This window comes from Leguminivora glycinivorella, chromosome 12 (assembly GCF_023078275.1).
Source record: "Leguminivora glycinivorella isolate SPB_JAAS2020 chromosome 12, LegGlyc_1.1, whole genome shotgun sequence".
Taxonomy (NCBI): Eukaryota; Metazoa; Arthropoda; class Insecta; order Lepidoptera; family Tortricidae; genus Leguminivora; species Leguminivora glycinivorella.
The window spans coordinates 117,779-145,567 of record NC_062982.1 but is presented as its reverse complement, the minus strand read 5'-3'; the positions used below and the strand labels follow the sequence as shown (position 1 = coordinate 145,567).

At 45.8% G+C, this 27,789-nt stretch overlaps 5 protein-coding genes across 8 annotated transcripts; 2 read left to right on the top strand and 3 right to left on the bottom strand.

The window, feature by feature from the left end:
* Positions 1-80: 80 nt before the first annotated feature.
* Positions 81-6,717, top strand: LOC125231628 (zinc finger CCCH domain-containing protein 15 homolog). 2 transcript variants are annotated; one of them, XM_048137098.1, is made up of 9 exons: positions 81-342; positions 558-617; positions 959-1,100; positions 1,524-1,624; positions 2,501-2,629; positions 4,080-4,346; positions 5,365-5,595; positions 5,915-5,998; positions 6,055-6,132. In XM_048137098.1, exons 1-9 carry the CDS (start codon positions 274-276, stop codon positions 6,130-6,132), a joined length of 1,161 nt encoding a protein of 386 aa, XP_047993055.1. In that variant the 5' UTR covers positions 81-273. The 2 variants fall into 2 exon arrangements, with proteins under 2 accessions (XP_047993055.1, XP_047993054.1); XM_048137097.1 differs by having other exon boundaries at positions 5,915-6,717.
* Positions 6,718-7,186: 469 nt separating this feature from the next.
* Positions 7,187-11,024, bottom strand: LOC125231558 (phosphotriesterase-related protein). The gene is given in 7 exon segments (XM_048137016.1): positions 7,187-7,699; positions 8,104-8,321; positions 8,679-8,843; positions 8,957-8,983; positions 8,986-9,213; positions 9,618-9,872; positions 10,816-11,024. Coding segments are annotated over 7 exon segments (1,059 nt in total). The 5' UTR covers positions 10,838-11,024; the 3' UTR covers positions 7,187-7,555.
* Positions 11,025-11,192: 168 nt separating this feature from the next.
* On the top strand, positions 11,193-27,341 carry LOC125231557 (dynein axonemal assembly factor 4-like). 3 transcript variants are annotated; one of them, XR_007177630.1, is made up of 5 exons: positions 11,193-12,395; positions 12,571-12,763; positions 12,969-13,168; positions 13,365-13,652; positions 27,146-27,341. XR_007177630.1 is itself a non-coding variant. In XM_048137015.1 (5 exons), the coding sequence occupies exons 2-5, from the start codon at positions 11,733-11,735 to the stop codon at positions 13,596-13,598; spliced, it is 1,290 nt and encodes a 429-aa protein (XP_047992972.1). In that variant the 5' UTR covers positions 11,193-11,285; positions 11,728-11,732; the 3' UTR covers positions 13,599-13,971. The 3 variants fall into 3 exon arrangements, 2 of the variants coding, with proteins under 2 accessions (XP_047992972.1, XP_047992970.1); XM_048137015.1 differs by lacking the exon at positions 27,146-27,341 and having other exon boundaries at positions 11,193-11,285; positions 11,728-12,395; positions 13,365-13,971; XM_048137013.1 differs by lacking the exon at positions 27,146-27,341 and having other exon boundaries at positions 11,193-11,441; positions 11,728-12,395; positions 13,365-13,971.
* LOC125231553 (probable cytosolic oligopeptidase A) lies at positions 14,099-19,446 on the bottom strand. The gene is given in 3 exon segments (XM_048137011.1): positions 14,099-15,835; positions 15,838-16,198; positions 19,240-19,446. Coding segments are annotated over 3 exon segments (2,148 nt in total). The 5' UTR covers positions 19,332-19,446; the 3' UTR covers positions 14,099-14,140.
* LOC125231556 (heat shock protein 68-like) lies at positions 19,728-21,899 on the bottom strand. Its single transcript, XM_048137012.1, has one exon. The coding sequence runs from the start codon at positions 21,769-21,771 to the stop codon at positions 19,894-19,896; it is 1,878 nt and encodes a 625-aa protein (XP_047992969.1). The 5' UTR covers positions 21,772-21,899; the 3' UTR covers positions 19,728-19,893.
* Positions 27,342-27,789: the final 448 nt, after the last annotated feature.

Below are 27,789 nucleotides of genomic sequence, written 5' to 3'. Positions count from 1 at the left end.
CTGATTGCCTAATGATTCATGGGTTAAAATGGGGAATGGGGATAAAGCTTTACTAGTAACACCAATGAAGTGTCAGCTGTCAAATTTTACCACGATAAATTTCGTTCGTGGCTGGAGCAATTCGTAGATATAAAAATAGTTTTATCCAACTAACACCGTTTTTTTCCTATTATTAAAAGTTGTGGATGCGGCTAACGCCGCTTTTATATTACTGAACCCATAGCTGGTACTGGAGATTTATTAATTAGATAGAAAACTTAAAATAACCTAACCATGCCTCCGAAGAAAGCACCTGCTGCGAGTAAAAAGACTGAGCAGAAGAAGAAGGAGAAAGTCATTGAGGTACAGCTCATTTTATACTCCTCAACAGTACCCGTTCAATACAATAAGAGATGTGTATGCGAGTCGAGAGTAAACAAAGACCTACCATGCATCTCTGTTATGAAACATTCTGGAACATTGAAGTAATATGTTGAATGCCGTAGCAACCGATGCCGATATTTACCTATTGTTGGTCAATTAGACATATACACTCAAATATTATTCAACCTTTTCAGGACAAAACATTTGGTATCAAGAACAAGAAAGGAGCAAAACAGCAAAAATTCATCCAACAGGTAACCTATGTGACATGTTACATACTACAGGTATATAATTATTATTATTGTGTGTGACATGTAAAATTACTTATAATTTTATCAATAGAAATCTCATTTATCATAAATTTCATAATATATTATTTAGAAGAAAGTATAAACCTGGGCTGCATTATAATAATAATATTTAGTTGATAGTAGTTAGATTTTAATTTCACTAACATTGATTCTAAGCAAACTAAAACTAAGTTAAAAGTTATCCCACTGTTGGGTATGGTAATCATTCTTTTAATATATCCTGCCTACACTATAGCATAGAATCATTAAGATATATTATTATGTAATGCATTGTCTGGACGTAGGTAGAGAAACAAGTGAAGAGTGGCGGCATCCACCCGGCCGGGCCCGTGCAGGACAAGAAGAAGGACAAGGAACAGAAGCTGAAGGAGGCCAAGGAGCTGGCGGCGCTCTTCAAGCCCGTGCAGACACAGAAGGTGGAGAAAGGTACTCATTCTCACCTGTTCCGAGTTCTCTAGTCTTTAGCAGTTTACTGCACTACTCACAACTATATACAATGTGATTTGTCCATATAAGTTGTACAATTTATTGAAATGTCTATGTTTTCGAATGTTCTCAGCCACATGGAGATTGGTATCTGTTAAGGTCCGGCCGAGAATCTCAGTCAGACCTTAGTATCTGTTGTTAACATCATAGACCAGTGGTTCCCAAAGTAACTGGTCTGCAGCCCTCCTAACAATAACTGCCAAATTCAGGAGTCAATACCCGCAATTCTTGGCCATCCTAAACAGGGGGCATGCAATTTTATCATACTTAAGTTTCATGGTAGTTTTAGAAAAAGACAATCAACTTTTTAAATGATGAATGCAATAATGTTTGAAAGATAACCATAAAGTTTGTGTGTTGCAGGCACGGACCCCAAGTCGGTGGTGTGCGCATTCTTCAAGCAGGGGCAGTGCACCAAGGGCGACCGCTGCAAGTTCTCCCACGACCTCACCATCGAGAGGAAGGTCACTCATTCACTCTCACCTTTAAAATATTAAAACCATCTGTTAGCAAATAATGTGATGCAAACAATCAACACAAATGTTTAGAGTTAATTACTATGTTGGTATAATTGGTATTATTTTTACAAATGAAAGGTGTACTTGGCAATAACAAGCATCTTTCCAAATAATGGTGGATACGAGCGGCGCAAATCTGATGTTACTTGCGCAGTTTATTACGACAAACTATTAGTTTTAGCTGATTTTGTTTCAACGAACATAGCCATATTAGATACACGATTTCAGGAAATCGGGTCGATAGAAAAACATTGCAAAGATTGGTCTCGAGTTCGTCATTAAACGGTTCTATCTATGTCGTTCAATTATTCACTTAGTTGTCTTTAATTAAAATTACAATAGCCTTTGTGGTGACGGGTTAAGAATTTCACCACCCCCTTTCTTCCCGTGGGTGTCGTAGAAGGCGACTATGGGATATGGGTTAAATTGTGGCGTAGGCGAGAGGCTGGCAACCTGTCACTGCAATGTCACAGTTTCGTTTTCTTTCAACCCCTTATTTGCCAAGAGTGGCACTGAAGCTTTAGTAGTTTCATGTGTTCTGCCTACCCCTTTATGGGATACAGGCGTGATTGTATGTATGTATGTGTATGTACAATAACAAAAATATACATATCTAAAACACCAACGAAACATATTGCACAAATAATGCATCTTTCTATTTTATTTAAATATTTTTCCGTATTCGTACCTAGCCGCCCTCTTTTAGTGACAACGCGCTCTCACTTACTCCCATACGAATAGACCAAGGCCATTGGGTGTTGTCAGCGTGTTAACTGATAACAATATACAATAGTACAGTACGCAATGATTGTGTTGTTGCAGGCGGAGAAGCGGTCGCTGTACGTGGACATGCGCGACGACGACACCATGGACACGTGGGACGAGGACAAGCTCAAGGAGGTGGTCGAGAAGAAGCACGCCGAGGACAAGCAGCGCCCCACCACCGACATCGTACGTACTAGCCACAGACTAGCGACACACCAGGGACACGTGGCACGAGGACAAGCTGCGCCCCACCACCGACATCGTACGTACTAGCCACAGACTAGCGACACACCAGGGACACGTGGCACGAGGACAAGCTGCGCCCCACCACCGACATCGTACGTACTAGCCACAGACTAGCGACACACCAGGGACACGTGGCACGAGGACCAGCTCAAGGAGGTGGTCGAGAAGAAGCACGCCGAGGACAAGCAGCGCCCCACCACCGACATCGTACGTACTAGCCACAGACTAGCGACACACCAGGGACACGTGGCACGAGGACAAGCTCAAGGAGGTGGTCGAGAAGAAGCACGCCGAGGACAAGCTGCGCCCCACCACCGACATCGTACGTACTAGCCACAGACTAGCGACACACCAGGGACACGTGGGACGAGGACAAGCTGCGCCCCACCACCGACATCGTACGTACTAGCCACAGACTAGCGACACACCAGGGACACGTGGGACGAGGACAAGCTGCGCCCCACCACCGACATCGTACGTACTAGCCACAGACTAGCGACACACCAGGGACACGTGGTACGAGGGACACGTGGCACGAGGACCAAGCTGCGCCCCACCACCGACATCGTAATTATAGAGGTCCAATTATAGCACGCCGATTTTAAGCATACCACCGACATCGTACGTATATACACAGACTAGCGACACACCAGGGACACGTGGGACGAGGACAAGCTGCGCCCCACCAGACCTTCGAGTGCCAAACTGAGTGGTTCAGGCATCTGTCTGGTTAATGGAGTACGCTGGTTCGATTCCAGTTCGGAACACTTGAGGCTTTGGTCACTTTTTCTATGCATATGACATTTATTTAATGCACGCCGACGACAAGCAGCGCCCCACCACCGACATCGTACGTACTAGCCACAGACTAGCGACACACCAGGGCGTCGGACCAACTGTATGGGGCAAAGCCGACGACGCAGCGCTCCACCACCGACATCGACGCCACAGACTAGCGACACACCAGGGACACGTGGTACGAGGACCAGCTCGAAGCACGCCGACGCGACGTCAGGGACACGTGGGACGAGGACCAATTATAGAGGTCTAACAAGCCTTGTGCCCTGAGTGGTTCAGGCACGTCGAGAGTACGCTGGTTCGATTCCAGTTCGGAACACTTGAGGCTTTGGTCACTTTTTCTTTGCATATGACATTTATTTAATGCATCACTTTTAACTTCCAAATAAGGAATCGTCCAGATTAATCCCTGTCGCTTTTGATGCTTTTCCCACTTTATGCGATAATATTTCAATTTCGTCATTCTGAGACGGATGGCACTACTCAACTGTGCCTTTTTCCAGAAACTTCCCGACTCGCACAGCTAAACTGTCGCATGCGGACCGTTACGACCTTTATTTATTTTATTAGACATCGATGTCGGTGTTGTCAGATCTGCAAGCACTTCCTGGAGGCGGTGGAGCGGTCGAAGTACGGCTGGTTCTGGGAGTGCCCGTCGGGCACGCGGTGCATCTACCGGCACGCGCTGCCGCCCGGCTTCGTGCTCAAGCGCGACAAGAAGAAGGCCGACGACAAGAAGAACGAGATCTCGCTCGTCGACCTCATCGAGCGCGAGCGCGCCGCGCTCGGCCCCAACCAGACCAAGATCACGCTCGAAACATTCCTGGCCTGGAAGAAGAAGAAGATTAAGGAGAAACAGGTCAGTTGTTAGGCTCGAGCATAGAGGATAAGTGAGGGAAGAGTTGTAACTCCATCCATCAGCAAATGCAAGTTATTTGTAGTGACATCTAGCGTCATCCACGCGTCAATCACGTGTCGACTAGCGTAAATTATCAATACTGCTACTTATCAATAGATGTCGCGACGAACAAAAAGTCTAATGCCCAAAAATTTTTAGCTAATACAACATACATACGCCTACAATCACGCCTGTATCCCATAAAGGGGTAGGCAGATCACATGAAACTACTAAAGCTTCAGTGCCACTCTTGGCAAATAAGGGGTTGAAAGAAAACGAAACTGTGACATAGCTGTGATTTAGCTAATATTACAATAGTATCTCTGTTTTCAATTCCCTCTGCTTGTAATATAAGTTGTAAACTGTTTTAATATCACATTTTTGGCAGACGCAACAGCGTTGGCACCTAATGTCGAGTAATTTACGCTATTAGACGCGTGATTGACGCTAGATGTCACTACAAATAACTTGCATTTATTGATGTATTGAGAGTTACAACTCTTCCCTTATTGATTCCTCTATGGCTCAAGCAAGACAAGATCAGTATTGGACCTCATCGAAACTAGCCACTTGAGACCTAATCAGCCTAAGCTAAAAATACATTCGAAAAAGAAGATATATCTTCATTAATCTTCATAGGTCAGTATCATACAACTTCTGAAGAAAACATTTTAAACATTGAACCAAGAGATATTTGGTATTTCATGGAATATGTATAACATTCGACTGGATATTCGGGGCATTCTTTTTTAACCGTCTATCGAATTTATGCGTACGTGTATTAAAAGTTGGTCGCATTATTTGCACCGAACCGGCCGTTACTGAATTAAGCGTTCGCAATTTTTTTGTGTTGAGACTTCTGCTGCATAACGTTGATGTGTCTTTCAACTGTGAGTGATGCAACTATTTCTAAAAAAGTATAGTTTGGTGATCTAGTTCATTTTTTGAGTCATTGATCCATTTTGTGGTCAAATCGCAGGACACGATGGCGGCGGCGGAGGAGCAGAAGCGCTCGGACTTCAAGGCGGGCCGCGCCTGCGGGCTCTCCGGCCGCGAGATGTTCTCCTTCGACCCCGCCATGGCGGCCGACGCCGACGCCGATGATGATGATGGCGACGCCGTGCTCGGCGACTACGGGGACGACGCCGAGGACGACGCCATCGAGTACCGGGAGATCACCTTCGACGACATCGGCATGGAGGCTTCAGAGGTACTGTGTTGTTGTCACTCTGGTGAGGGATGTTTTTGTTTAGAATAGAATATTTAGAATAGAATAAACTTTATTCGTAAACAGTGTAAACACACACAAAAGAGAAAAATATTACAAATAGGAACACATAAAAACGAGAAGGTGCCACGAAATGGTTTAACCTCAGCATATCGCCGGCGACTTCCAGCGCTGATCTTCCGGTTAAACCATTCGGTTTGATATTTATGGGGAGAAAGAACTGCAAAAGTAATAAATATTAGGAGTTTAATCGTTATTGTGATATTTTGAAAGCGGATCATAATCAAGTGTTGTTATGTAGGTGGACGATACGGGCACGAAAGCGACGTGCGACCGCCTCCAACAGTTGTCGGCGGGGCTCAGCAACGGCGACGCGCAGGCGGTGGCGGAGGCGGAGGCGGGGCGGAGGCGGACGCTGCAGCGGGAGCGGGCGCGGGCGAGGCGGTGCCCATCAACGAGAACCTGTTCCTCGACGACGAGCTGGACGAGGAGCTGCAGGGGCTGGACCTCGACGACTGACCGCGCCGCTGCCGCTACCTTACCGCTCTTCATTCTTGTATTACAATCCATCATTATATGTAAATCATCTAGCTATTTTTTATCGCCAAAGAAGTCGTCCATTTCTTACATCGCAACGACCGAAGAGACGGATTTGTACAGAGTGCTGCACCGATAGCGTAGTCCCGCGATAAACGATAAACATCAGGCCGTCCCTATCGCGCTCACTGATAGTACGAAAGGGACGGCCCGATGTTATATCGACTATCGCGCGACCGTGCCCGCCCGTCTGCAGTGCATTAAGAGGTAACTTTTACCTGCGAAATATTATAACCGGCGAGAGGAACTTTCAAAATGGACGACACCCGGTTCCCCGGTAGAAGTCCGTCATCGAGTAAACTGAATATTAAGTTGAACTTTACGCGAGTAGTTTTCGATGTGATCCCTTTGGGATGTCAAACATATAGATAAACGCAAAAAAATCTGTAATAAGTAATACGTGTAACTCGGAATTATTCTCGACTTGTAAAGAATTGGCGAGTGTCTGTGACTGTACATATATTATACGATAAGACGTGATATAAATAGATAAAATTTGTCTTAAAATCTGGCGGTTTCATTTTCACATTTAAAGCAATGACAGAATACAAAAAAAAAACATATTGTAAATGCATTTAATAAAAATTTCATAACATTAAAAATATATCTCTGAAACTAATACATTTCTTTTAAATTCCATGTACTATAAATAGTTATTTGTTATACAAGGGGGCAAAGTTGTATTTTAACGCCGAGTGTAGAATTGAAAAACGAGCAAGTGAAAGGATTGTATAGTTGAACCATGAGCGAAGCGAGTGGTTCGAGAATAGAATCCTGATTATCCTGAACTTGCGAGTTTTTTAACACACGAGAAGTAAAATACATTTGCACCCGAGTGTACGAGTAACACAAAACTTTTCCCCTCACTATAGCGAGGAAACTACAACGCAAAAATTGCGTTTATCACTGCTTCCAGTAGTTCCACAGGTGGTAAATCATCTTTATTATACTAGATTCACCTATTTTTATCAATTTTGAAGCAGTTAATTTGACTTTATTCAAGGTCAAATTACTTTACCCACTAGTGGATAAAATGCGTTTTTACCCGCTGGTAAGGACAAAACACGTGTTTCCGAGCTAGTGAGGGGAAAAATATATTAAGTCAATTTTCTTCACTTAATCTTATACCGTAATCAAAAATAAATTGTATAAGAATATACATTTTACAGGTGGTTGTAAAATATTTGAGCTACTGACTAACAAATCATCGCTATGCAATCGGCCGCGAGGCCTACACTACACGTCCATGACAGGCTTGGACACGGATCTGCACAAGTTGCAGGTGCAAGGAACTGGAGAGTTGTCGTATTGGAAGTGTTTGGGTCGTCGCGCTCGCGCCGCAACATTAGAACTCCTTGTGTATGGTGAGCCAGCGCCGGGGGTTGTGTATGGTGAAGAGGTCGATGTCCTGCTGCGAGAAGCCGCGCGCCTTCATGCGCGGCAGCACGTTGGTCAGCAGGTGCGAGTACCCGTGCCCGCCGAAGTCCGCCTGCAGTGGAAATACATTCGTTTAGAGGATGACAAATTTACAATTAAGTACATTTTTCTACTGGTCTGAAAATCTAGTTGGCAGTATGTGTCGACATAACGAGACGTGTTACCAAGTGATGTGAAGGTGTGTTACAATTTGTTGCTTGTTGTGTATGTCGTGTTACCAGTCGGTAGTACGTGACGTGTTATCGGGCGGTGCTCGTTATGTGTGTGGTGCCAGTCTGTAACGACTGGGGCTTGATGTGTCTGACGTGAGTGGTGTGTTACCAGGCATTGTATGTGGTGTGTTCCCAGGCGGTGCTTGGTTTGTAAGTAGATATGTGGTGTTACCAGACAATGCTTGGTGTGTCACCAGGCAGTGTATGTGGTCTGTCACCAGGCGATGCTTGTGTGTGGTGTTACCAGGCGGTGCTTGGTGTGTATGTCGTGCGAGAGCGTGCAGCGCTCGGCTCTGCCGTCGCGCAGCAGCGCTCGCAGCAGCTGCAGGCGGCGCGCGTCGCTCGGCATGTCGCTGTCGGGCGCGAGCTGGTAGTACGACACCTCGGTGCCAAACAGGTCCAGCTGGCAGTACGTGCCCAGCTCCGCGAACGTCAGCAACTTCTCTTCCTCGAGGAACGTGCCTGGAAGGTAAGGTTTTATGACAATGGTTTCCTTTGTTATATGATAAGCAAATAGGTATACAATAAGGTGTATTTATTTTGAAGGCGGCCATCAGATCCCGTGTCGCTACGCGAAAACGGTCTAAGAAGATTTCCCTTTGGTTTTATATTGATTGGAGTTTACAGATTTTGGAAAAACGCACAGAGTGTGAGAAAAGATCTGAATGTGGAATGGCCCTTTATTACTACGAAGTGTAGCATTCCATGGGTTTCAGAATTGCTATGCGGGTGGAAGGAAAGTCATGCCCCACCGCCCCGAAGGCGGGCCTCTCGAACTGTGCACACAAGATACCGAGTGAAGTTTCTGCGGGGACTCACGGTCGAGGTGGCTCATGACGGCGCGGTCCGCGGCGCCCCCCGCCTCGAGGTAGACGCGCACGATCTCGGCGGGCGCGTCGGGGTGGCGGTGCGGGTGGAAGCTCACGCCCGAGCCCAGCTGCTCCACCGCCTCGCCCGCCGCCACGATCGCGCGCCGCTCGAACTCTGCAACGCCATACCGACTCAGAAAGTTTTTAGACGCAGAAAAAGTACATTCGACAGTCCTGTTGAAGCCCACTTTAATTACTATGTCGGCGACTCAATAAACAATGACTGACCTCGGATAGGCCAGACGCTGGCCACCTCCCGATGAACCCCGCCTTGATGTTGTTGTCCGCCGCGCAGCCCTCGGTCAGCTCGGCCACCATGTGGTTGTACATCTCCTCGCTGGTGTAGTGCAGCGCGTCGTCGTGCTGCGTGTCGGCGATGTAGTAGCCGGTGCCGGCCACCACGTGCACGCCCGTCGCCGCCGACACGCGCTTCAGGAATGACAAGTCTCTGTCTAGGCCCTCCGCCGAGTTCTCCACGATCGTACCTGCACTCACACAATAACGGGTATAGGGATACAAAAGAATCAGACCGGGGTTCGGGAGTTGTAGAGAACAAGGAGAGACCTTTGCTCAGCAGTAAGACACTCCAATCTCCACCACCACTCCTCCAAAGGAGAGGTAAACCAAAGAAAAGGTGGGTGTGGTTGGGCTGTGTGATGTTCTGAACATTATGACAAAGAGGATTGGAAGATTATCCATGTGGTTGTGTTGTGGAGCAAAACCCAAGGGCAAGTGAAAGTAAACAATACTAATGTTGGATTTTTAAAAGCAGTGGATTTTGAAAACAATGAAAATTAACTGATGGTGTCTGGATAATGTCGACGTATAGGTAATTGAATGTGCATAGGAACATTATGTTGAAGAACATGTGGATAGGTTAGTATCTCACCTCCCCCAGACTCCTTGAACATCTTAACGTCGTTGAGCACCGCCTGCGCCGTGTCCTTGTCGTTGAGCGTGAGGTTGTACTTGGAGGAGTAGGGGTACTGGCGCAGGTAGCCGGCGGCCTGCAGCGAGATGTGGCGCGCCGACAGCTTGCCGGCCAGCGCCGTCGGCGGCCGCCGGTAGAAGTGCGTGAACTCCATGCTCAGGTGCTCGTGCGGCAGCGTGCGCCCCAGCGCCTCCCCGGACACGGCGCCCAGCACTGACAGAACGCATAAACAAGGTCAATGGCTGCCTATACAAAACGCAGAAGTGCGTGAACTCCATGCTCAGGTGCTCGTGCGGCAGCGTGCGCCCCAGCGCCTCCCCGGACACGGCGCCCAGCACTGACAGAACGCATAAACAAGGTCAACGGCTGCCTATACAAAACGCCTCACCAATTATATGTAGACTCATCTTGAATCTTATGAATATATGTGTCGAGGTACTTTAATAATCCTATTATTAGACTGAAAGAGGGTCTTTGCAACAGTACATTGTGCAACACGGGGCGTAAGTTAAATATGGCAAACGAGAGTACTACTAATAGACTCGAATTTGCAACATAACATTCTTACTCCCTTTCTTACTTCCACCTACGCCTGAGTGCAATTGCACACTTACTGAGCAAGTGTAGGTACCTACCTCATGAAAACAATGGTCCTTCGAACCGGATTCGAAGAGAAAAGCGGTGAAACATAAAAATATGACAGATGCCCTTGACGACTAACTATAGTTGTTATCAGCAATAGATGTTATCTACAACTAATTATAGGCAAACATTTTCATGGCTCAAAAGTAAATTAAATCCTCGAAGGAAGAATCGGTGGCCTTGGAATATACTTACATATATACGGTTATATTTAAAAAAATTGACCAAATGTAATTTAAGTTGAACTTCATACATAACAGAAGTATTTTATCTTATTTCGTAAAATATTCTCGCCATCGTACATGACATGAATACGTAAGAACTAATATAGGTATTACCTACTTCCTATAGGTATTACCTACAATAACTACATTTACTAGTAGCAGTAGTTATTTGATCAACATCTTAGGTAAATAACAAGATGTAAATTATCATTATTTAATTGCAGATAATATCTCTCTGTCGCTTGATACTAAAGTAAATACCTAGTACTTAACAAACCAAAACAACTTACCGGTTTGCACACGGCCGCTCATGTTCACCTAATTTTCTGCTGTCTATCAACGAAATACTATTCACTCATAAATAATTGACCTCATTAATGAAACAAACAATTGACAAACTGTATAATGTGAGTATTGAATTTGTTTACTATCGCGACGTGTTTTGCCGACGGCCGACGCTCAGCTGCGAGTGACACGACACGAGTGACGACTCACGATACACGTCGCGTCGCTCGGAGCGCGGAGCCGACTCTGATAAGGCGGATATTTAATTATAGCATACTTGTTTGGATACTTTGAATAACGCCGACCATTCAGAGAGCTCGTCAGATGCGCGCAGGATGGTGCGACTTGAATATACTCTTACAGACCAACAATTTGTTTTATTTAAGTAGTATTACTTACAATATGTACACTATATTAGGTATACGCATCCAATATAACTACCATTGAGGGAATCTGGCATTGCCTTGGTTCTTACGTAGGTATTTAGTACTTAGTCTCATTAGTAATTGTAGATAAAAGTGGAGGTATTAGCGAAAGTTGAATTGTAGTGAAGTGTAGGTATTAGCGAGTATTAGCACAGGATTTGTTATTAACCGATACGACCTTCAAGAACAGTACTCCCATCTTACAGGTAAGCAACGCACTACAACCGGTCTGGTGGGCGGCGGCGATCGCTTACCATCAAGCAATCCGTTTGATCGCGTTTGCCTGTCATAAGAGAAAGCTTGTATTAAGCTTGTATTGACCTAACTTTCATGTAGGTAAAACCAGTAAAATCATTCCGTGCTGGTATCACCATAAATTGAAATAACCATAGCAACGAATAAACACTTTTTCTACAGGAGGCATTGTCATCCCGCTGTCAATACAATTATTGATCGCGCAAAAATAAACAAACTATAGAAATATATTCACAGGTAAAATGCCGATTATAGTAAAAGAGTTCACTTGGAAGCAAACTGCGGCAGCTTTAAATATAACGATACCTCTCAGCCAAGGGAAGAAAGAGAAAGTGGACTTGTTCGCGACAGACACTTACATAAAGGCGCACTACAGCCCCTTCCTGTTCGAAGTGTTCCTCCTCCATGACGTGAACATAGACAAGAGCAAATGCCTCGTCAAAGAAGACCTCATCGTCCTCGACCTGGTGAAGCGCGAGGAGAGGGAGTGGGAGCAGCTAGAGAAGGAACTAACGAAGGCGGACAAGATGAAACTGAGACAGGAAATTTTAGAGAAATGCCAGGAGAAAGCTAAAGAGGAGTTTGAGCAGAAGAGGATAAAGAAGAGTGAAATGGATCGGTTCACGGTGCAGAAAGCGATGGAGATCGATTCTAGGCATCATGAGTTAATGGATAAAAGGCGAGACGAGCAAAGGAAGAAAGCTATGGATGCTCTGGAGGAGTGGAGGGTCAACACAGACGGGAATAAAGGGGTGAAAATAGTAGAGTTACCGGATGATAAGGAGAATGGGGTTGTAATAGAAGAGATAACCGATGAGAAACCGGTACCGAAAATAGAAAGAGATGAAGTGGCGATTAAGAAACCACTGCAACCTGCGACACCGCGTCCTAAGAAACCGGTGAAGGTGAGATAACAGCCCAATATTAAGTATGTGCTCTGCATCTATATGTATAGTAGTAGGGTGTAATAGGCTGTAGATGCAGGGTGTAGGTACGTATGTATAGAGCTTGCCTATTAAATAAGCTGGTAATATATATGGTTTTTGTCATCAGATAGCTCTAACTTGCCGCATATTACAGACCCCTGTGAAATCAGAATTCGTGGACAAGAAGCGCGCCGAGGCGGCGAAGCGAGTGCTGCCAGCGCTACGGAACCAGGGCAGCCTGGAGATCCGCCACACGCCCAGGGTGTTCCCTACGCCGAGCCGCGAGTCCGCCAGGGCCGAGGAGGACGCTTGGCTAAAGAATATAACCTTGGCACGCCGAGCCACAGGTATTTTCATTAAGTCTTTCGGGACTGTAGGACAAGGAGCCACAAGTGTGTCTTGACCTAGGGTCCCACACGTCTCAGCTCAACTCCATCTCAGTCGAAAGGCCTAACAGTAACACTATTTAGCAAGAAACGAGCCGAAGTGTGAGCAGGCTCCACAATAAGATGCTCTATATATGAAGTTAGCTCAAACCAGTGTGCTTTGCAGGGTTCGTGTCAGAAGACCTGCGGCCGGAGGAGCAGGACCCGGAGTGGTGCAAGAACAAGGGCGACGAGTTCTTCCGCGCCGGCAACTACCTGGGCGCCATCAGCGCCTACACGCACGGCGTCCTGCTCTCCGACAAGCTGCCCAGCCTGTTCGCCAACCGCGCCGCCGCGCACTTCGCGCTCGGCAACTTTAACAAATGTGTGAGTCATCAGTAGTCTACACGCCCGGATCCTGAAAAGTGCGTGAGTCTGCAGTCAAAGCCATCAGGTCTACACGCTCGGCATCATGTCGTCGAACCGGATACCGAGTTTGCCTTATGCCCTAACGATGTATTCCTAAACTCCCTACAAATATGACCGATCAGATCTTTTTTACAAGTAATTTGGGCATTCCCAGGTGAACGACTGCTCGACGGCGCTGGAGCTGCTGGTGCCGGCGTGCGAGACGAACCGGCGCGCGCGCGCGGCGTGCGTGGCGCGGCGCGCGGCCGGGCTGGCGCGCCTCGGCTACCTCGGCAAGGCCGTGGACGAGATGAAGGCGGCCGCACGGCTCGTGCCCGACGACCGCACCCTCCGGCAGGATATCTACGACATGGAGCGCGCCTGGGAACAGAACCCTGACGACAATTGAATGGAATGTGTTGAGAGCCTTAAATGTATTTGTTTGACCGAAATAGGCAGAATGGTAATGCAATTATTGGTTGATAATTTTATTATTGTCCTATTTTTCTCTCTATTAACTAAGTATAAAGTGCCGGATCGGCCTCCAGCCCTCCAGGAACGTAGAGTACGGCGGCGGATTTACCTGGGCTTAAGGTTTTGAAACATTTGTCAAATTCCATTCAGCTTTGTAATGACTGATTACATTAGGCCCAGATTTGACACTACCCAGGGCCGGATCTAGGGTAGAGCGAGTGGAGCGGCCACTCTAGGTGCTAAATCGTGGGAGGGGCGCTAAAATGGCAAACAATATAAAAATCAGCCTCAATTGCGCGTTGGGTAAAAAGAGGCACCACAAACTTCATTTCGCTCTACCCTGATCGAGCGCTCGAGCCGGCGCCGACACTACCGGCCTATCCATTTAATATATGTAAGTATTTTCGTCGTGGTGGAAATGAAAACTGCAAGAAGAACGATAAATAGCAATTATATTACAGTACGATAGGGCCTAAGCTAGTCCTGCGTCTTCTTCTGGTTCCTGGCGAGCCCCAGGTCGGCGAGCAGCGCGGCGGGCGCGGGGTCGCGGCCGCGGAAGCGGCGGAACACCTCCCCGGGTGCGCACGCGCCGCCCAGCGCCAGGAACGTGGCGCGGTACCGCGCGCCCACCGCGCGCGCGTCGCCCTCCTCGCGCCACGCGCCGTGCACGTCGGCCGCCAGCAGCCGCGCCCACACGCGGCAGTAGTACGCCGCCGCCCACTCCTCCGACACCACCTTCGTGAACGACAGCGGGTGCGAGTCGTACTTGTCGAACGGCAGCGCGAAATGCTTCGGCCACAGCTCCTTGACGACGTCGCGCCAGAACGCTTTGGTCGAGTGCAGCTCCAGATCCAGCCGCGACAGGTAGAGCTCGCGACACAGGCGCAGGCCGGCCATGTGCTGGCGCACGCGGTGCAGGTTGTCCACCAGGGCGTCGGGCAGCGGCTCCTCGGTGCGGTGGTGGCCGCTGAGCGCGCGGATCGTGTGCGGGTCGAACAGCCAGTGCGTGAGCACGTGTCCGCACACCTCGGCCGCGTCCCACTCCACGTTGGACAGCCCGGCCACCTCCGAGTGCTCCGCCTCGGTCAGCAGGTGCCGCAGCGCGTGCCCGAACTTCTGGAACAGGACGCCCACCTCGTTGAACGTGAGCAGGGACGGCCGCTCGCCCGCTGGCGGTTGGAAGTTGAAAATGAGAGCCGAGAGGGGTGAGGCTTGGGTGGAGGCGCAGCGGTTCCGGAGCGCGACGTGCCAGCCGGCGTCGTCGAAGACGCGGATCTTCTCGTGCTGGCGCGCGTAGGGGTCGAGGTAGAAGCCGGCGAGGAGGCGGCCGCAGCCGTCGAGCACGTCGTAGTACTTGACGTCGCGGTGCCACGCCTGCACGCTGCGCTCCTCGATCTGGATGTCGAACAGCGACCGACACAAGTTGAACAGCCCGCGGACGACGCGCGGCAGCGGGAAGTACTCTCTGATTTTGTCCTCCTCGAAGTTGTACAGCGTTCTCTTCTGCTTTCTCTGCCAGTACGGTATGTCCCAGTGCTCGAGTTTGTAGTCGAAGCCTCGTTCTTGTGCAAATTTCTGCAGCTCGTCGAGTTCGGCGTCCTGCGCGGGGCGCGCGTGCTCCAGCAAAGTATTTAAAGTGTTGTAAACGTTTTCGGCCGAGCCGGCCATCTTAGTTTCCATGCTCATATCCACGAACGTTTCGAAGCCGAGCAGTTTGGCTTGCTCGGTCCGTAGGGCGCGGATCTTCTCCAGATGCGTGCTGGTCTCGAGGTCCTTGTTGCCGTACCCGGAGCAGCGCTGCACGTGCGCGTTCCAGGCGTTCCAGCGCAGCTCGCGCGCCGGGCAGTGCTGCAGGAAGGGCTCCAGCACGTGCGGCTGCAGCGTCACCTTCCACGGGCCGCGCGCCGGCTCCGGCGCCATCGCCGCCAGCAGCGTCTCCGGGAAGTCCTGCACCGTCAGGCTGTCCGTGATGGTGCTGGAGAACAGCCCGGTGGCCGCGTTTACTTTCTCCCGGAACATGTACTTCTCTTTCTGCAACTCGGCGACGACGCTGTGCAGCTTTTCCAACTTTAGTCCGGTTTCATCGAGCCCGTTAAGTTTTCCTTCTAAAATATACTTATCTAGCAGCCTCTGCTCCTCGTCCGTGAGTTTTTGAGCTTGTTCTTTTCTTTGACGGCGGCTTGGAATATGGGGACGCTGTTGAACTTAGCGGAGCGGGCCTTGTGCGCGCGCTCGTGGACGCTCCTGTAGGAGGCGGTGGGCATGAGCGAGCTGTTGCCGAGGTAGAGCGTCTTGGCGACGCCCCAGGTGAGCTCGAGCGGCGCGCCGAGGCGCTCGAGCGGCCGGAACACGTCGGCGAAGGCGTCCCTGCAGGCGGGCGCCGCGTGCTCCAGCTGCGCCACGCCGGTCTCGTACTCGAGGCTCTGCTGGCTGATGGACGCGATGCACTTCTCGATCGTGATGTCGCTGAACTCGGGCAGCCCGTTGTCCCCCAGGAGGGACGATTTGTCCCCATCCTCGCCTATTTCTGGAATACTGAAAATATTAATAAATTAGTAGAAAGTACTATGTAGTTCTTTTGTGCAGTGTGCGGAGGTCAACTAACAAACGAGCACTCAAGGGTAGAGCGAAATAGAGTAACGACGTCCTTGCTTACCTTCATTTTATTTAACCGCTCGCAACCGAGGCTGTTTTTATAATTTGCCATTTTGGCGCCCCTCCTATGGTGTGGCGCCTAGAGCGGTCGCTCCACTCGCTCTACCCTAGATCCTGCCCTGCCACAATTTTCAAGGCTGTCCAGAACTTGTTTGATAACCACAAAATAAAAATTTTGAAAAAACCCCCGACCTCGACATAGTAGACCAATTTTCATGAAACATGACTAAGAACACTCCCAACTAACTCAGCTTTCAGACAAAAAAACTAAATCTGAATCGGTTCATCCGTTCGGGAGCTACGATGCCACAGACAGACACACACATAGACAGACAAACACGATAAACTTATAACACCCCGTCGTTTTTGCGTCGGGGGTTAAAAATAAGCTTTCAATGTTTTTTTTTTTTCATAAAGATTAAAAGAATTGAACAGGAAACTTGTAACAGAAAACACCCATAACATAGTAACTTAGGAATTGTTATTTTTTGTTGGAATATTGCTGTCTAACCACTCTGCTAATAAATATTAATGTTATTAAATGTTTATCAATATCAACTACAAACATCATTTAAATGGTCAACCCACTCAAAAGTATGACAATATTTAAATTTAAATACAAATTTCTTATCACTTTTTGAATAATCAGGAAAGCCTGAACCAATTGGTGTGGTAAAAAATAATGAAGGAAATGAATATGGCTGTCAAGGAAAAAGCCCAGGAAAGATATAGCTGGAGATTGCTTCACCGACAAGAGCCCAGTTCTTAAATTTATGATGATGATGAATATGAGTAATGACACTTCAGAAAGGCCTACTGTAAAATAACCATGTTGCATATTAAATCTGCGTAGATACTACTTTTAAATGTATAAGGTCCAAATTTATCTTCCATGTGATAACTTTTTAAGGAAGCTTCGTATGCTCGACATTTTTCGCACTCTTGTCCGTAGGATCATTAGTGTTCTCAAAATAATAGTTTTCTTGACGTGAAATTCCATTTAATCGACATATTATTAGTCATTCATAAACCCAGAAATGCAAAAACAGTTGTTTTTTACATTTTTTGACTTAACGGCGTAGCAGCATTTTCAAAGTTTTTTTACTTTTAATTTTGAAGACTATAGGCTTAACTTTTTTTGAATGTGTATCGATACTCATGTCTTCAAGATTTTTTTATTACTTTCGCTGCCCCATTTGAATGCTGTCTCGAGCTCTTTGTAAGATTTTGTGCCTTAGGGTGCACATTTCTTTTAATCAAATCTCTCCCGGAAAACTTGCCAATGCTGTAATGTTTTCTTGAACCACGCTTTGTTGCGGTAGTGTTTGTAAAGAAAAAGGTGTTTATAAATTGAAAGTGGCGGAAAGGAAAATCTGGCGGAAGATTCTATTATAAATTGACTGTTAGCTTCTAACCCTTCCTACAAAACTTTCCACTTGGGCTTTGCATTAGGGCAGAGTGGCGCTCACAGAAAATTGGTATGTAGAAATTACAAACAGTTTCACTAGGTCATTATTCTCGATTGACCATAATTTCTAGAAAAGGTATCCAATACTCATGAAACTTACCAGTTTAAATGACAGATATGTAAACTTTAATCTTGCATTTATACATTATTTTAGTTTATTGATTTACTTACTCTGTACGGTATCAAAACTTTGTCCAGATTTCAGTCCGCATACATTAGTATATTTGAGTATTGATAGTCTGATAAAGAAATTTCGTGTTACGCTGCCATGAAGTGTTGGAACAATCTACCACCACCTATTAGAAACTGTATGTCGGTAGTAACCTTCAAAATTAAGATGAAAAACTACCTTACAGTTCTTCAGATTTTTAATACATAAGCAGACATATCGACGACAACAATGTATAGGGTACAATCTGCAATTTTTTTTTTCAGAAAATTGCACCTTACCCACCAACGTACAAGTTGCTATCTGCTACAAGAAAAAAGCGCTTTGTACGTTGTTGTCGTCGATATATTGCTAATTTATTAATTATATTTAATAAATCAATTCAGTTTCGTTTTCTTTCAACCCTTTATTTGCCAAGAGTGGCACTGAAGCTTTAGTAGTTTCATGTGTTCTGCCTACCCCTTTATGGGATACAGGCGTGATTGTATGTATGTATGTATGCAATTCATCTTTCATTATCATTTTTTATATAGTTATTTTGCCTACTGTACTACTGCATATTTGCATAGATACTACTTTTAAATGTATAAGTGGACTATTATAATTCTATTGATTCACGACCTCGTCCAACATATGTTAATTTTAGAGATATTGAAATCCCATCCTGTTTTCTCGGTTGCCCTGTGGTGTGTCGGTTGTCTAATACTAATTAGCCATTGGCATGTAAGGAGTGGCATCCTTTTTGGTGACTTTAGTTTAAGATGTATATAGATTAAGGCTATTGTTTTTTTTACTTGTATATTTTCACCAATTAAACGTTTTCTATTCTATTCTATGTTATGCACAACAATTCTTTCTACCAACTAGGCTGGTTATAGATGTAAACTATTGACTGGGTCCTTGCATCATGGATTGCAATTGCTTGCACAATGAAGGCCAAGTTTGATTTTGTAGTCACAACAAACTGCTTAAATTAGGCTTATACATATTGCATTTTATAAATATTGCAGGCTTATCCATACTGCTAAGCTTTAAAGAGAATGTAGAGAGATTTCCATTCGTACAAAACAACACACGAATACAGACATTCAAGAGTCAGGAAAGGTTATATTTTTTTATTAATTGCAGCTTTTCAAATATATTTCAAAGATAAAAGCAAATTGTGGTCTCTCTTATTAACATAATATTTACGCAGTCTTTTATGCACATTTTAAAGAACTGAAATCAAGCAAGTCAATACAAAATGTACAAATTTCTTTACAAAAACAAATCAATGGAACTTACAGAACGACGTATCCTGCATTCCGTTTGTTCTGGTAAAACTGCTTTTTGGCTTGCCGTGCGATTAGTTTACTCCGTAGAAAAGATAATGCCATATTATTTGAAACTTAAATAAGAAACCTCAAAAATATTATTTCATAATCTTATATCGAGCCGCACCGTACATCTGACATTTGTTAATTGTCAAAACCATGTCAAAACAATTTGACATTTGACACAAGCGATGTTGCCCTGCGTATCAACGCAGAATACGTACCGATAATCCGGTATGCGCAACCAAGGCCGTAATACAGTGCGACTCGATCTATCGAATCATACAAAACCATGCTATTTCCATCACTAAAGCATAGCTAATCATAGCTAGTGAGTATTATATTCTTTGCACTAAAGTCACTCCAAGATAAGTTTTATCTGCACATGCTGTACAGTGTGTATAAATTTAAGCATGTTCGACAAGTTTCAAAATAGATATTTAAAAATAAGACACAAAATAACGTATGATAAAAATATATTTCTTTATTTTAAGCGGTTTAAATTATTTAAATTTGAGATCAGTCTTAAATGATAAATTATAATAATTATTTTGATTAGGGAAGTTTGCCTTCAAAGCTTTAACTGGGATAAGTGTATAGCTGTACATTTATGCTTCTTCCATCTTTAATCGACTTCCTCGACGGTGGGTTTCCCCGCACCGGCGCCGGCACCAGCAGCGCCGTGCATCTTGGTCATGAGCGGCGCGCAGACTCGCTGCAGCTCCTTGAGGCGGTGGTCGTACTCATCCTCCTCGGCCAGCGAGTTGTTGTCGAGCCAGCCGAGCGCCGCGTCGCACTCCTGCTGCACCGCGCTCTTGTCCTGCTCGCTCAGCTTGTCGCCGGCCTCGTCCAGCGCCTGCTTCACGCCGAACACGTAGCCCTCGAGCCGGTTGCGCGCCGCCACGCGCCTCCTCTGGCGCTCGTCCTCCTCCTTGTAGCGCTCGGCCTCCGCCAGCATGCGGTCGATGTCCGCCTGCGAGAGCCGCCCGCGCTCGTTCTTGATCACGATGTTCTTGGAGCGGCCCGTGCTGTTCTCCTTGGCCGTCACGTTCAGGATGCCGTTGGCGTCGATGTCGAAGGTGACGTCGATCTTGGGCACGCCGCGCGGCGCGGGCGGGATGCCGGTGAGGTCGAAGGTGCCGAGGCGGTTGTTGTCCTTGGTGAGCGCGCGCTCGCCCTCGAACACCTGGATGGTGACCGCCGGCTGGTTGTCAGCGTACGTGGTGAACGTCTGCGACTGCTTGCAGGGGATCTTGCAGTTGCGCTCGATGATGTTGGTCATGACGCCGCCCGCGGTCTCGATGCCGAGCGACAGCGGCGCCACGTCCACCAGCAGCACGTCCTGGATCTTGGCGTCGCCGTCTCCGCTGAGGATGGCCGCCTGCACCGCCGCGCCGTACGCCACCGCCTCGTCGGGGTTGATGGACAGGTTCAGCTGCTTGCCGCCGAACAAGTTCTGCAGGAGGCTCTGGATCTTGGGGATGCGCGTGGAGCCGCCGACGAGCACCACGTCGTGGATCTGGCTCTTGTCCAGCTTGGCGTCGCGCAGCGCCTTCTCCACGGGCTCGAGCGTGCCTCGAAACAGGTCCGAGCAGAGCTCCTCGAAGCGCGCGCGCGACACGCGCGTGTAGAAATCGACGCCGTCGTAGAGCGCGTCCACCTCGATGGTGGCCTCGCTGCTGGAGGAGAGTGTGCGCTTGGCGCGCTCGGCCGCCGTGCGCAGGCGGCGCAACGCGCGCGCGTTCTCGCGCAGGTCCTTCTTGTACTTGCGCAGGAACTCGTCGGCGAGGTGGGTGACCAGGCGGTTGTCGAAGTCCTCGCCGCCCAGGTGCGTGTCGCCGGCGGTGGCCTTCACCTCGAACAGCGAGCCCTCGTCGATGGTGAGGATGGACACGTCGAAGGTGCCGCCGCCGAGGTCGAAGATGAGCACGTTGCGCTCGCCCTTCAGGTTCTTGTCCAGGCCGTAGGCGAGCGCGGCGGCGGTGGGCTCGTTGATGATGCGCAGCACGTTGAGGCCGGCGATGGCGCCCGCGTCCTTGGTGGCCTGCCGCTGCGAGTCGTTGAAGTACGCCGGCACCGTGATGACGGCGTCCCGCACTGTCGTGCCCAGGTACGCCTCCGCCGTCTCCTTCATCTTGGTCAGCACCATGCTGCTGATCTCCTCCGGCGCGAACCTCTTCGTCTCTCCCTTGAACTCGACCTGTATCTTGGGCTTGCCGCAGTCGCTGATCACCTTGAACGGCCAGTGCTTCATGTCCTGCTGGATCTTGGGGTCGTCGAACTTGCGGCCGATGAGTCGCTTGGCGTCGAACACCGTGTTGCCGGGGTTGAGCGCCACCTGGTTCTTGGCGGCGTCGCCGATGAGGCGCTCGGTGTCCGTGAACGCCACGTACGACGGCGTGGTCCTGTTGCCCTGGTCGTTGGCGATGATCTCCACGCCCCCGTGTTGCCACACGCCCACGCACGAGTACGTCGTTCCGAGGTCGATTCCGATAGCTGGCATTTTCTTACGATTCTTCTTTAGCTTCCTTGTAATAATATAAAGTCTCGTATTAAGTTTCTCGAGAGGTTTTTATAACCGCTCAACTTTTCTCCTCTTCACTTGTTCGCTTTGCGTTTTCGAATTAGACTGAATCTCCGCCATCGCGCCGTCGTATTTATACCTCGCCAATCACGAGCCAGCATTTTCCAGAAACTTCGCGGCGAGTGTTCGACGCGCCAATCAGTGTTGTCACATACAATTTGAACAAAATGGTAGACCAGGGTGAAAAAATAGGTAGAAACTGGTAGAATTAGAAACGAAAAATAGGTAGATCTACCTGTTTTAATACCATCTAAGGTAAGTCCAGTTTTAATGATTAAAAATGCTTCTAAACTATTAAAAATATATTTATTGGTTTACTTGGTGAGTTCTTTATGGTGTTTATACATGTTTTTGTTAAAATATTTTAAACACAAGCTAGCGTCTCCGAGAGCTGCCACTGTCAGGCTGTCAGAAGTGTCAGTGTCATGTCATTGTCAAATGACACTGTCACTGTCACTACCAGGCTGTCAGTGTCAAAACTGACAAACATCAAGATTTTCAAGCTGACAGCCACAGATTATTCACTAAACACGTTCCGATTTAAGTAAAATGCTGTAATTATAGAATTTTCTACAATAGTAATATTTTAGAAAATAGGTAGATTTAGGACCGAAATAGGTAGACAGGTAGACGGGAGGCAAAATAGGTAGATCTACCTATAAATAGGTAGATGTGACAACACTGGCGCCAATAGCAGCCGCCGCCCCGTCGAGAACATTCGCGATCGATTCGAACTTTTAGAATGAGATAGGCGCTGGACTCGCACTAGAAAGAACAAGACAGGGCATTGTGTAGTGATACTAGTGGTGATACCATAGACAGTAAAATATCGCAAATTATGCGACTTACTTTAATTCTAATATAAAAAAAATAGTTTACAGAGGAATATGTTCTAGAATGATAAATGTCAGTACATAATTAGATTTATGATTTTGATGCTCATTTTGGCATATAATAGGAATATTAAGGGACATTTCTCTACCTTAAATTAATAAATAAAAAGTTGCTAGGTAACTATAATAACTTAGTAATGATCGTAAATTCCTACATTTTATTGGTCTGTACGGCTTTGCCAACACGGAATAATGGTATGTATGTAAACACTTGATTGCACATAAGTTAGGCCATAGAAATACAGTATAGTTCTAGTGTACGAAGGCTTTTTTGTCACATTAATTATTTAAGGTAAGGTTGCCCGTGTCATGGGCTGCACCTAGAGGCAGCACCTGGGGACCGATCTTTGGATCTCGAACGCATGAATTCGACGTTCGAAAGTCGTAGCATTACGTCGTTTTCCACAGACATTCGAATGGCGAATTCATGCGTTCGAGATTCAATTACTTAATTAAAACAATGATTTTTATTACGAGTACTATAAGCAGAAAAAAACGACATTTTTGAAGTACCCTAGAGTACTGTACTTCGCTTCGTGAGCGCACTTTCATACTAGCCCATGGTCGCAACAAAAAAGTCGCTTCGAAAAGTCGCCCGTGGGCCGAGGTCGCCGAGCAACTTTGTTGCCCACGTGTCCATGCACCTGATGCACCCTAACGTGTGGGCGCGCACCCTAACTATTAGTCTTGCGGACGTCACTCTCATGAATATCTGTTTCTTACATCATTATTTCAATTCTGATTAACCATCTTCAATGATCTATCTTATCAGAAAGTAGACCCAACAAAGGATCCTTTTTAACCCCCGACGCAAACAGTGGGGTCGGTTGGGCATCACGGTCTGTCTGAGGCATCGTAGCTTTCGAACGGATGAACCGATTTACATTTAGTTTTTTTGTTTTTGTATGAAAGCTGAAAGTCGGGAGTGTAACCATTTCTCACAAACAATAAAGATTATGATCATAGATTTACTATTATTATAATAAGTCTATGATTATGTGTTCTTAGCCATATTTGATGAAAATCAGTTAACTATTTCCGGGGTTGTTCCTAAATTTTGTTAGCACATATGCGCACGAAGCAAATCACGAATATCATAGATACCTAATCATAGGCTGCGGAATTTCATATAGGTACATATTTTCCTGTTTTTAGGACTACACTGATAGTAACCCTGAACCATTTATCACTACATGACAAGTCTGTGTGAAGAAGAAAAGAAATAGGTGGGTTTACCTATGTGAAAAAGAGACAGCAACAGCATGGAGATTGGAGAGGATCGGACGGCGGTAATATTTGAAGATTTGAAGAGATTCTGGAAAATTCACAAAGTGAACTGTATATTAGCGAATGTTTGCGACACACGACGCTACAAATATTTACACTATTCGCTATTTCTAGAGTTCCAGTTGTTTACATCACTGACCTTCGCCGTTAAAATAGAACTTGCGATTACACTTGATGAGTAACGAATATGATAAAAATATGTAGGTACTTACTTTTATACCCTATACCTATAATATTTTAGCAGTAATATGTTGTCGGCGGAGTGATGGTTCTAAAACTATTTTCTCCTCACTAGCTCGGAAACACGTGTTTTGTCCTTTAATACCAGCGGGTAAAAACGCATTTTATCCACTAGTGGGTAAAGTAATTTGACCTTGAATAAAGTCAAATTAACTGCTTTAAAATTGATAAAATTAGGTGAATCTAGTAATAAAGATGATTTACCACCTGTGGAACTACTTGGAAGCAGTGATAAACGCATTTTGACGTGATAACGTCTAATAACTCGTTACTACGGGCAGCATGCACGAAAAAGATGACGTCAATGATCTATCTTATCAGAAAGTAGACCCAACAAAGGATCCTTTTTAACCCCCGACGCAAACAGTGGGGTCGGTTGGGCATCACGGTCTGTCTGAGGCATCGTAGCTTTCGAACGGATGAACCGATTTACATTTAGTTTTTTTGTTTTTGTATGAAAGCTGAAAGTCGGGAGTGTAACCATTTCTCACAAACAATAAAGATTATGATCATAGATTTACTATTATTATAATAAGTCTATGATTATGTGTTCTTAGCCATATTTGATGAAAATCAGTTAACTATTTCCGGGGTTGTTCCTAAATTTTGTTAGCACATATGCGCACGAAGCAAATCACGAATATCATAGATACCTAATCATAGGCTGCGGAATTTCATATAGGTACATATTTTCCTGTTTTTAGGACTACACTGATAGTAACCCTGAACCATTTATCACTACATGACAAGTCTGTGTGAAGAAGAAAAGAAATAGGTGGGTTTACCTATGTGAAAAAGAGACAGCAACAGCATGGAGATTGGAGAGGATCGGACGGCGGTAATATTTGAAGATTTGAAGAGATTCTGGAAAATTCACAAAGTGAACTGTATATTAGCGAATGTTTGCGACACACGACGCTACAAATATTTACACTATTCGCTATTTCTAGAGTTCCAGTTGTTTACATCACTGACCTTCGCCGTTAAAATAGAACTTGCGATTACACTTGATGAGTAACGAATATGATAAAAATATGTAGGTACTTACTTTTATACCCTATACCTATAATATTTTAGCAGTAATATGTTGTCGGCGGAGTGATGGTTCTAAAACTATTTTCTCCTCACTAGCTCGGAAACACGTGTTTTGTCCTTTAATACCAGCGGGTAAAAACGCATTTTATCCACTAGTGGGTAAAGTAATTTGACCTTGAATAAAGTCAAATTAACTGCTTTAAAATTGATAAAATTAGGTGAATCTAGTAATAAAGATGATTTACCACCTGTGGAACTACTTGGAAGCAGTGATAAACGCATTTTGACGTGATAACGTCTAATAACTCGTTACTACGGGCAGCATGCACGAAAAAGATGACGTCATTGTCCCGTTTCGCAATATAGCTTTTGCGCCATCTATTGGCGCGCGTTGGAACTAAGCGGCTGATCGATGCGCTCGGTATGGTTATAGCGTGTGGCCTGAGTAAAGCACCACAGTTGGGACAGATGGCGCGCCCGTGTGTTGTTCTCGACAAAATTAATTATTTTAATTTATACGACTTTTTACAGAACATATCCCGTCTGAACTCATCATAGATTTAGAATTATTAAACTAGATTGTGTAGTTAGGTCAAAAAGTGTGTCCACATGAGAGGTCATTGTTTGGGCTGGTGTCCCTCTCGCACTTACTGACAATGTCAACATTATTCAGTGAACGTCGTTTTTAATTATACAAATCTTTGATTTATTGGCATCAAAATAATTACATTGTAATTATTTTCCAATTCTTTGAAATATATATCGAAACCCTAGTTTGAATATAACACTAAAATAATATAAGAAGTTATAAAGTCAGGTAATATATATATATGTATATGGCCCCGTAGCCGAATGGCATTTCTCCGACGCCAAACGAAAGCGATACGCCGCTGGCTCTGTCGCGCCAATACGCAAGCGCGATAGAGATAGATATCTACTAGCGCTTCGTTTCGTGAGCGTTTCGTGAGCGATTGTGCCATTCGGCTAGCCACCCAGGAATGGTTGGTCTTCAAACTCTAGAAACCAGACGGAAACTGCTGCATATTATGCATTACCGCCAACTGTTTCACCATAGAGTATATAGATGACGCATCCGTGCTTGAGAGAATGGGGCTGCAAGTACCAAGAGCGAATGTGGTGGTTGGCATGCCGGGCGCGGTGCCGGCGCGGCGGCGGCGGCGCCTGTTCGCGGCGGCCGGCGCACCGCTCGAGCCCGAGCTGCTCTTAACCGCATCATGTTGGAGACAGACGATATTGACATATTTGCTGATAGTGTTGGTGTGTTTTACAGAAAACTCTTAAGGTTCATAGACCCTACACTCCTTAGGTGATTAATGTAATAACCATAGTTTAACTTTTAAGTGTGTTTGCTTTTATTTATGTCAATTTAACATGTACATAATTATATTACCACATAAGTGCTTTGGTGAAATACTGTTAACTTTTGTGTATTTTTAATAAATAAATAAAAAATCGTGAAAAAAGTCCCAGAACGGGCCCCTTTTGCTATACTCTGACCGCCCCTGTCTATACTACTGTAATGTTTGACGTTATCACGTTAAACTGCCGTCCGTAAACCGACTTTACAGACAACCAATTTTTTTGCGTTGTAGTTTCCTCGCTATAGTGAGGGGAAAAGTTTTGTGTTACACTCGGGTGCAAATGTATTTTACTTCTCGTGTGTTAAAAAACTCGCAAGTGAAAGGATTCTATAGTTGAACCACGAGCGAAGCGAGTCGTTTTTCAATTCCACACTCGGCGTTAAAATACAACTTTGCCCCCTTGTATAACAAATAACTATTTTTTTATTAATATAATGGGCTTTCTCTTGTTCACAGACTAGCCAAAGGCAAAGACGTGGCCTACGATGGAGTGAGCTCACCCAGAGGATGCCTGTTTACCCTATGTGTTCACCCTTATTTGAAGGTTGACGGGTTATACAGTGCGTAAACGTAATAAGGGCGATAAATGAAACCAGTCATGTAATTCAATATTGTTATCATTAATTAAGAGGTGTTTTTGAGTTACTCTTCAGTTTCAGCCCATAATTAATTTTTGAAAAATTTCCCAGCAGCAATGTACTGTAAACGTGGTTGCGATGACAATCAATGACAACTGTCAACGAGCGTTTAACGCGAGTGTGTTTGCATTACGTTGCGGGCCGAATTAATTTGTATGGATAAAAAAAATATTTCAATTTTAAGTAAAAGTTATCTAATTCCATTTTTTATGTCCTATACTCACCACTGTTAAGAGGTTCACCCGTATTAGGTTTACACCCTGTATACTTATATGAGCTCGGGTCGGGTGGGCTCGGGTTATTTTAGGTATATCATGATTTCCCCCCGCAGTTTGCTCATCTTGTAACAGTACGGATTGTCTCACACCAATATTAATCAGTTAATTCCAACAATCAAATTTGTCTGTGACAGTGCAGTAGTTTATGTTCGGATCAGTTTTGCAATTTGGGTCCAACTGTAAC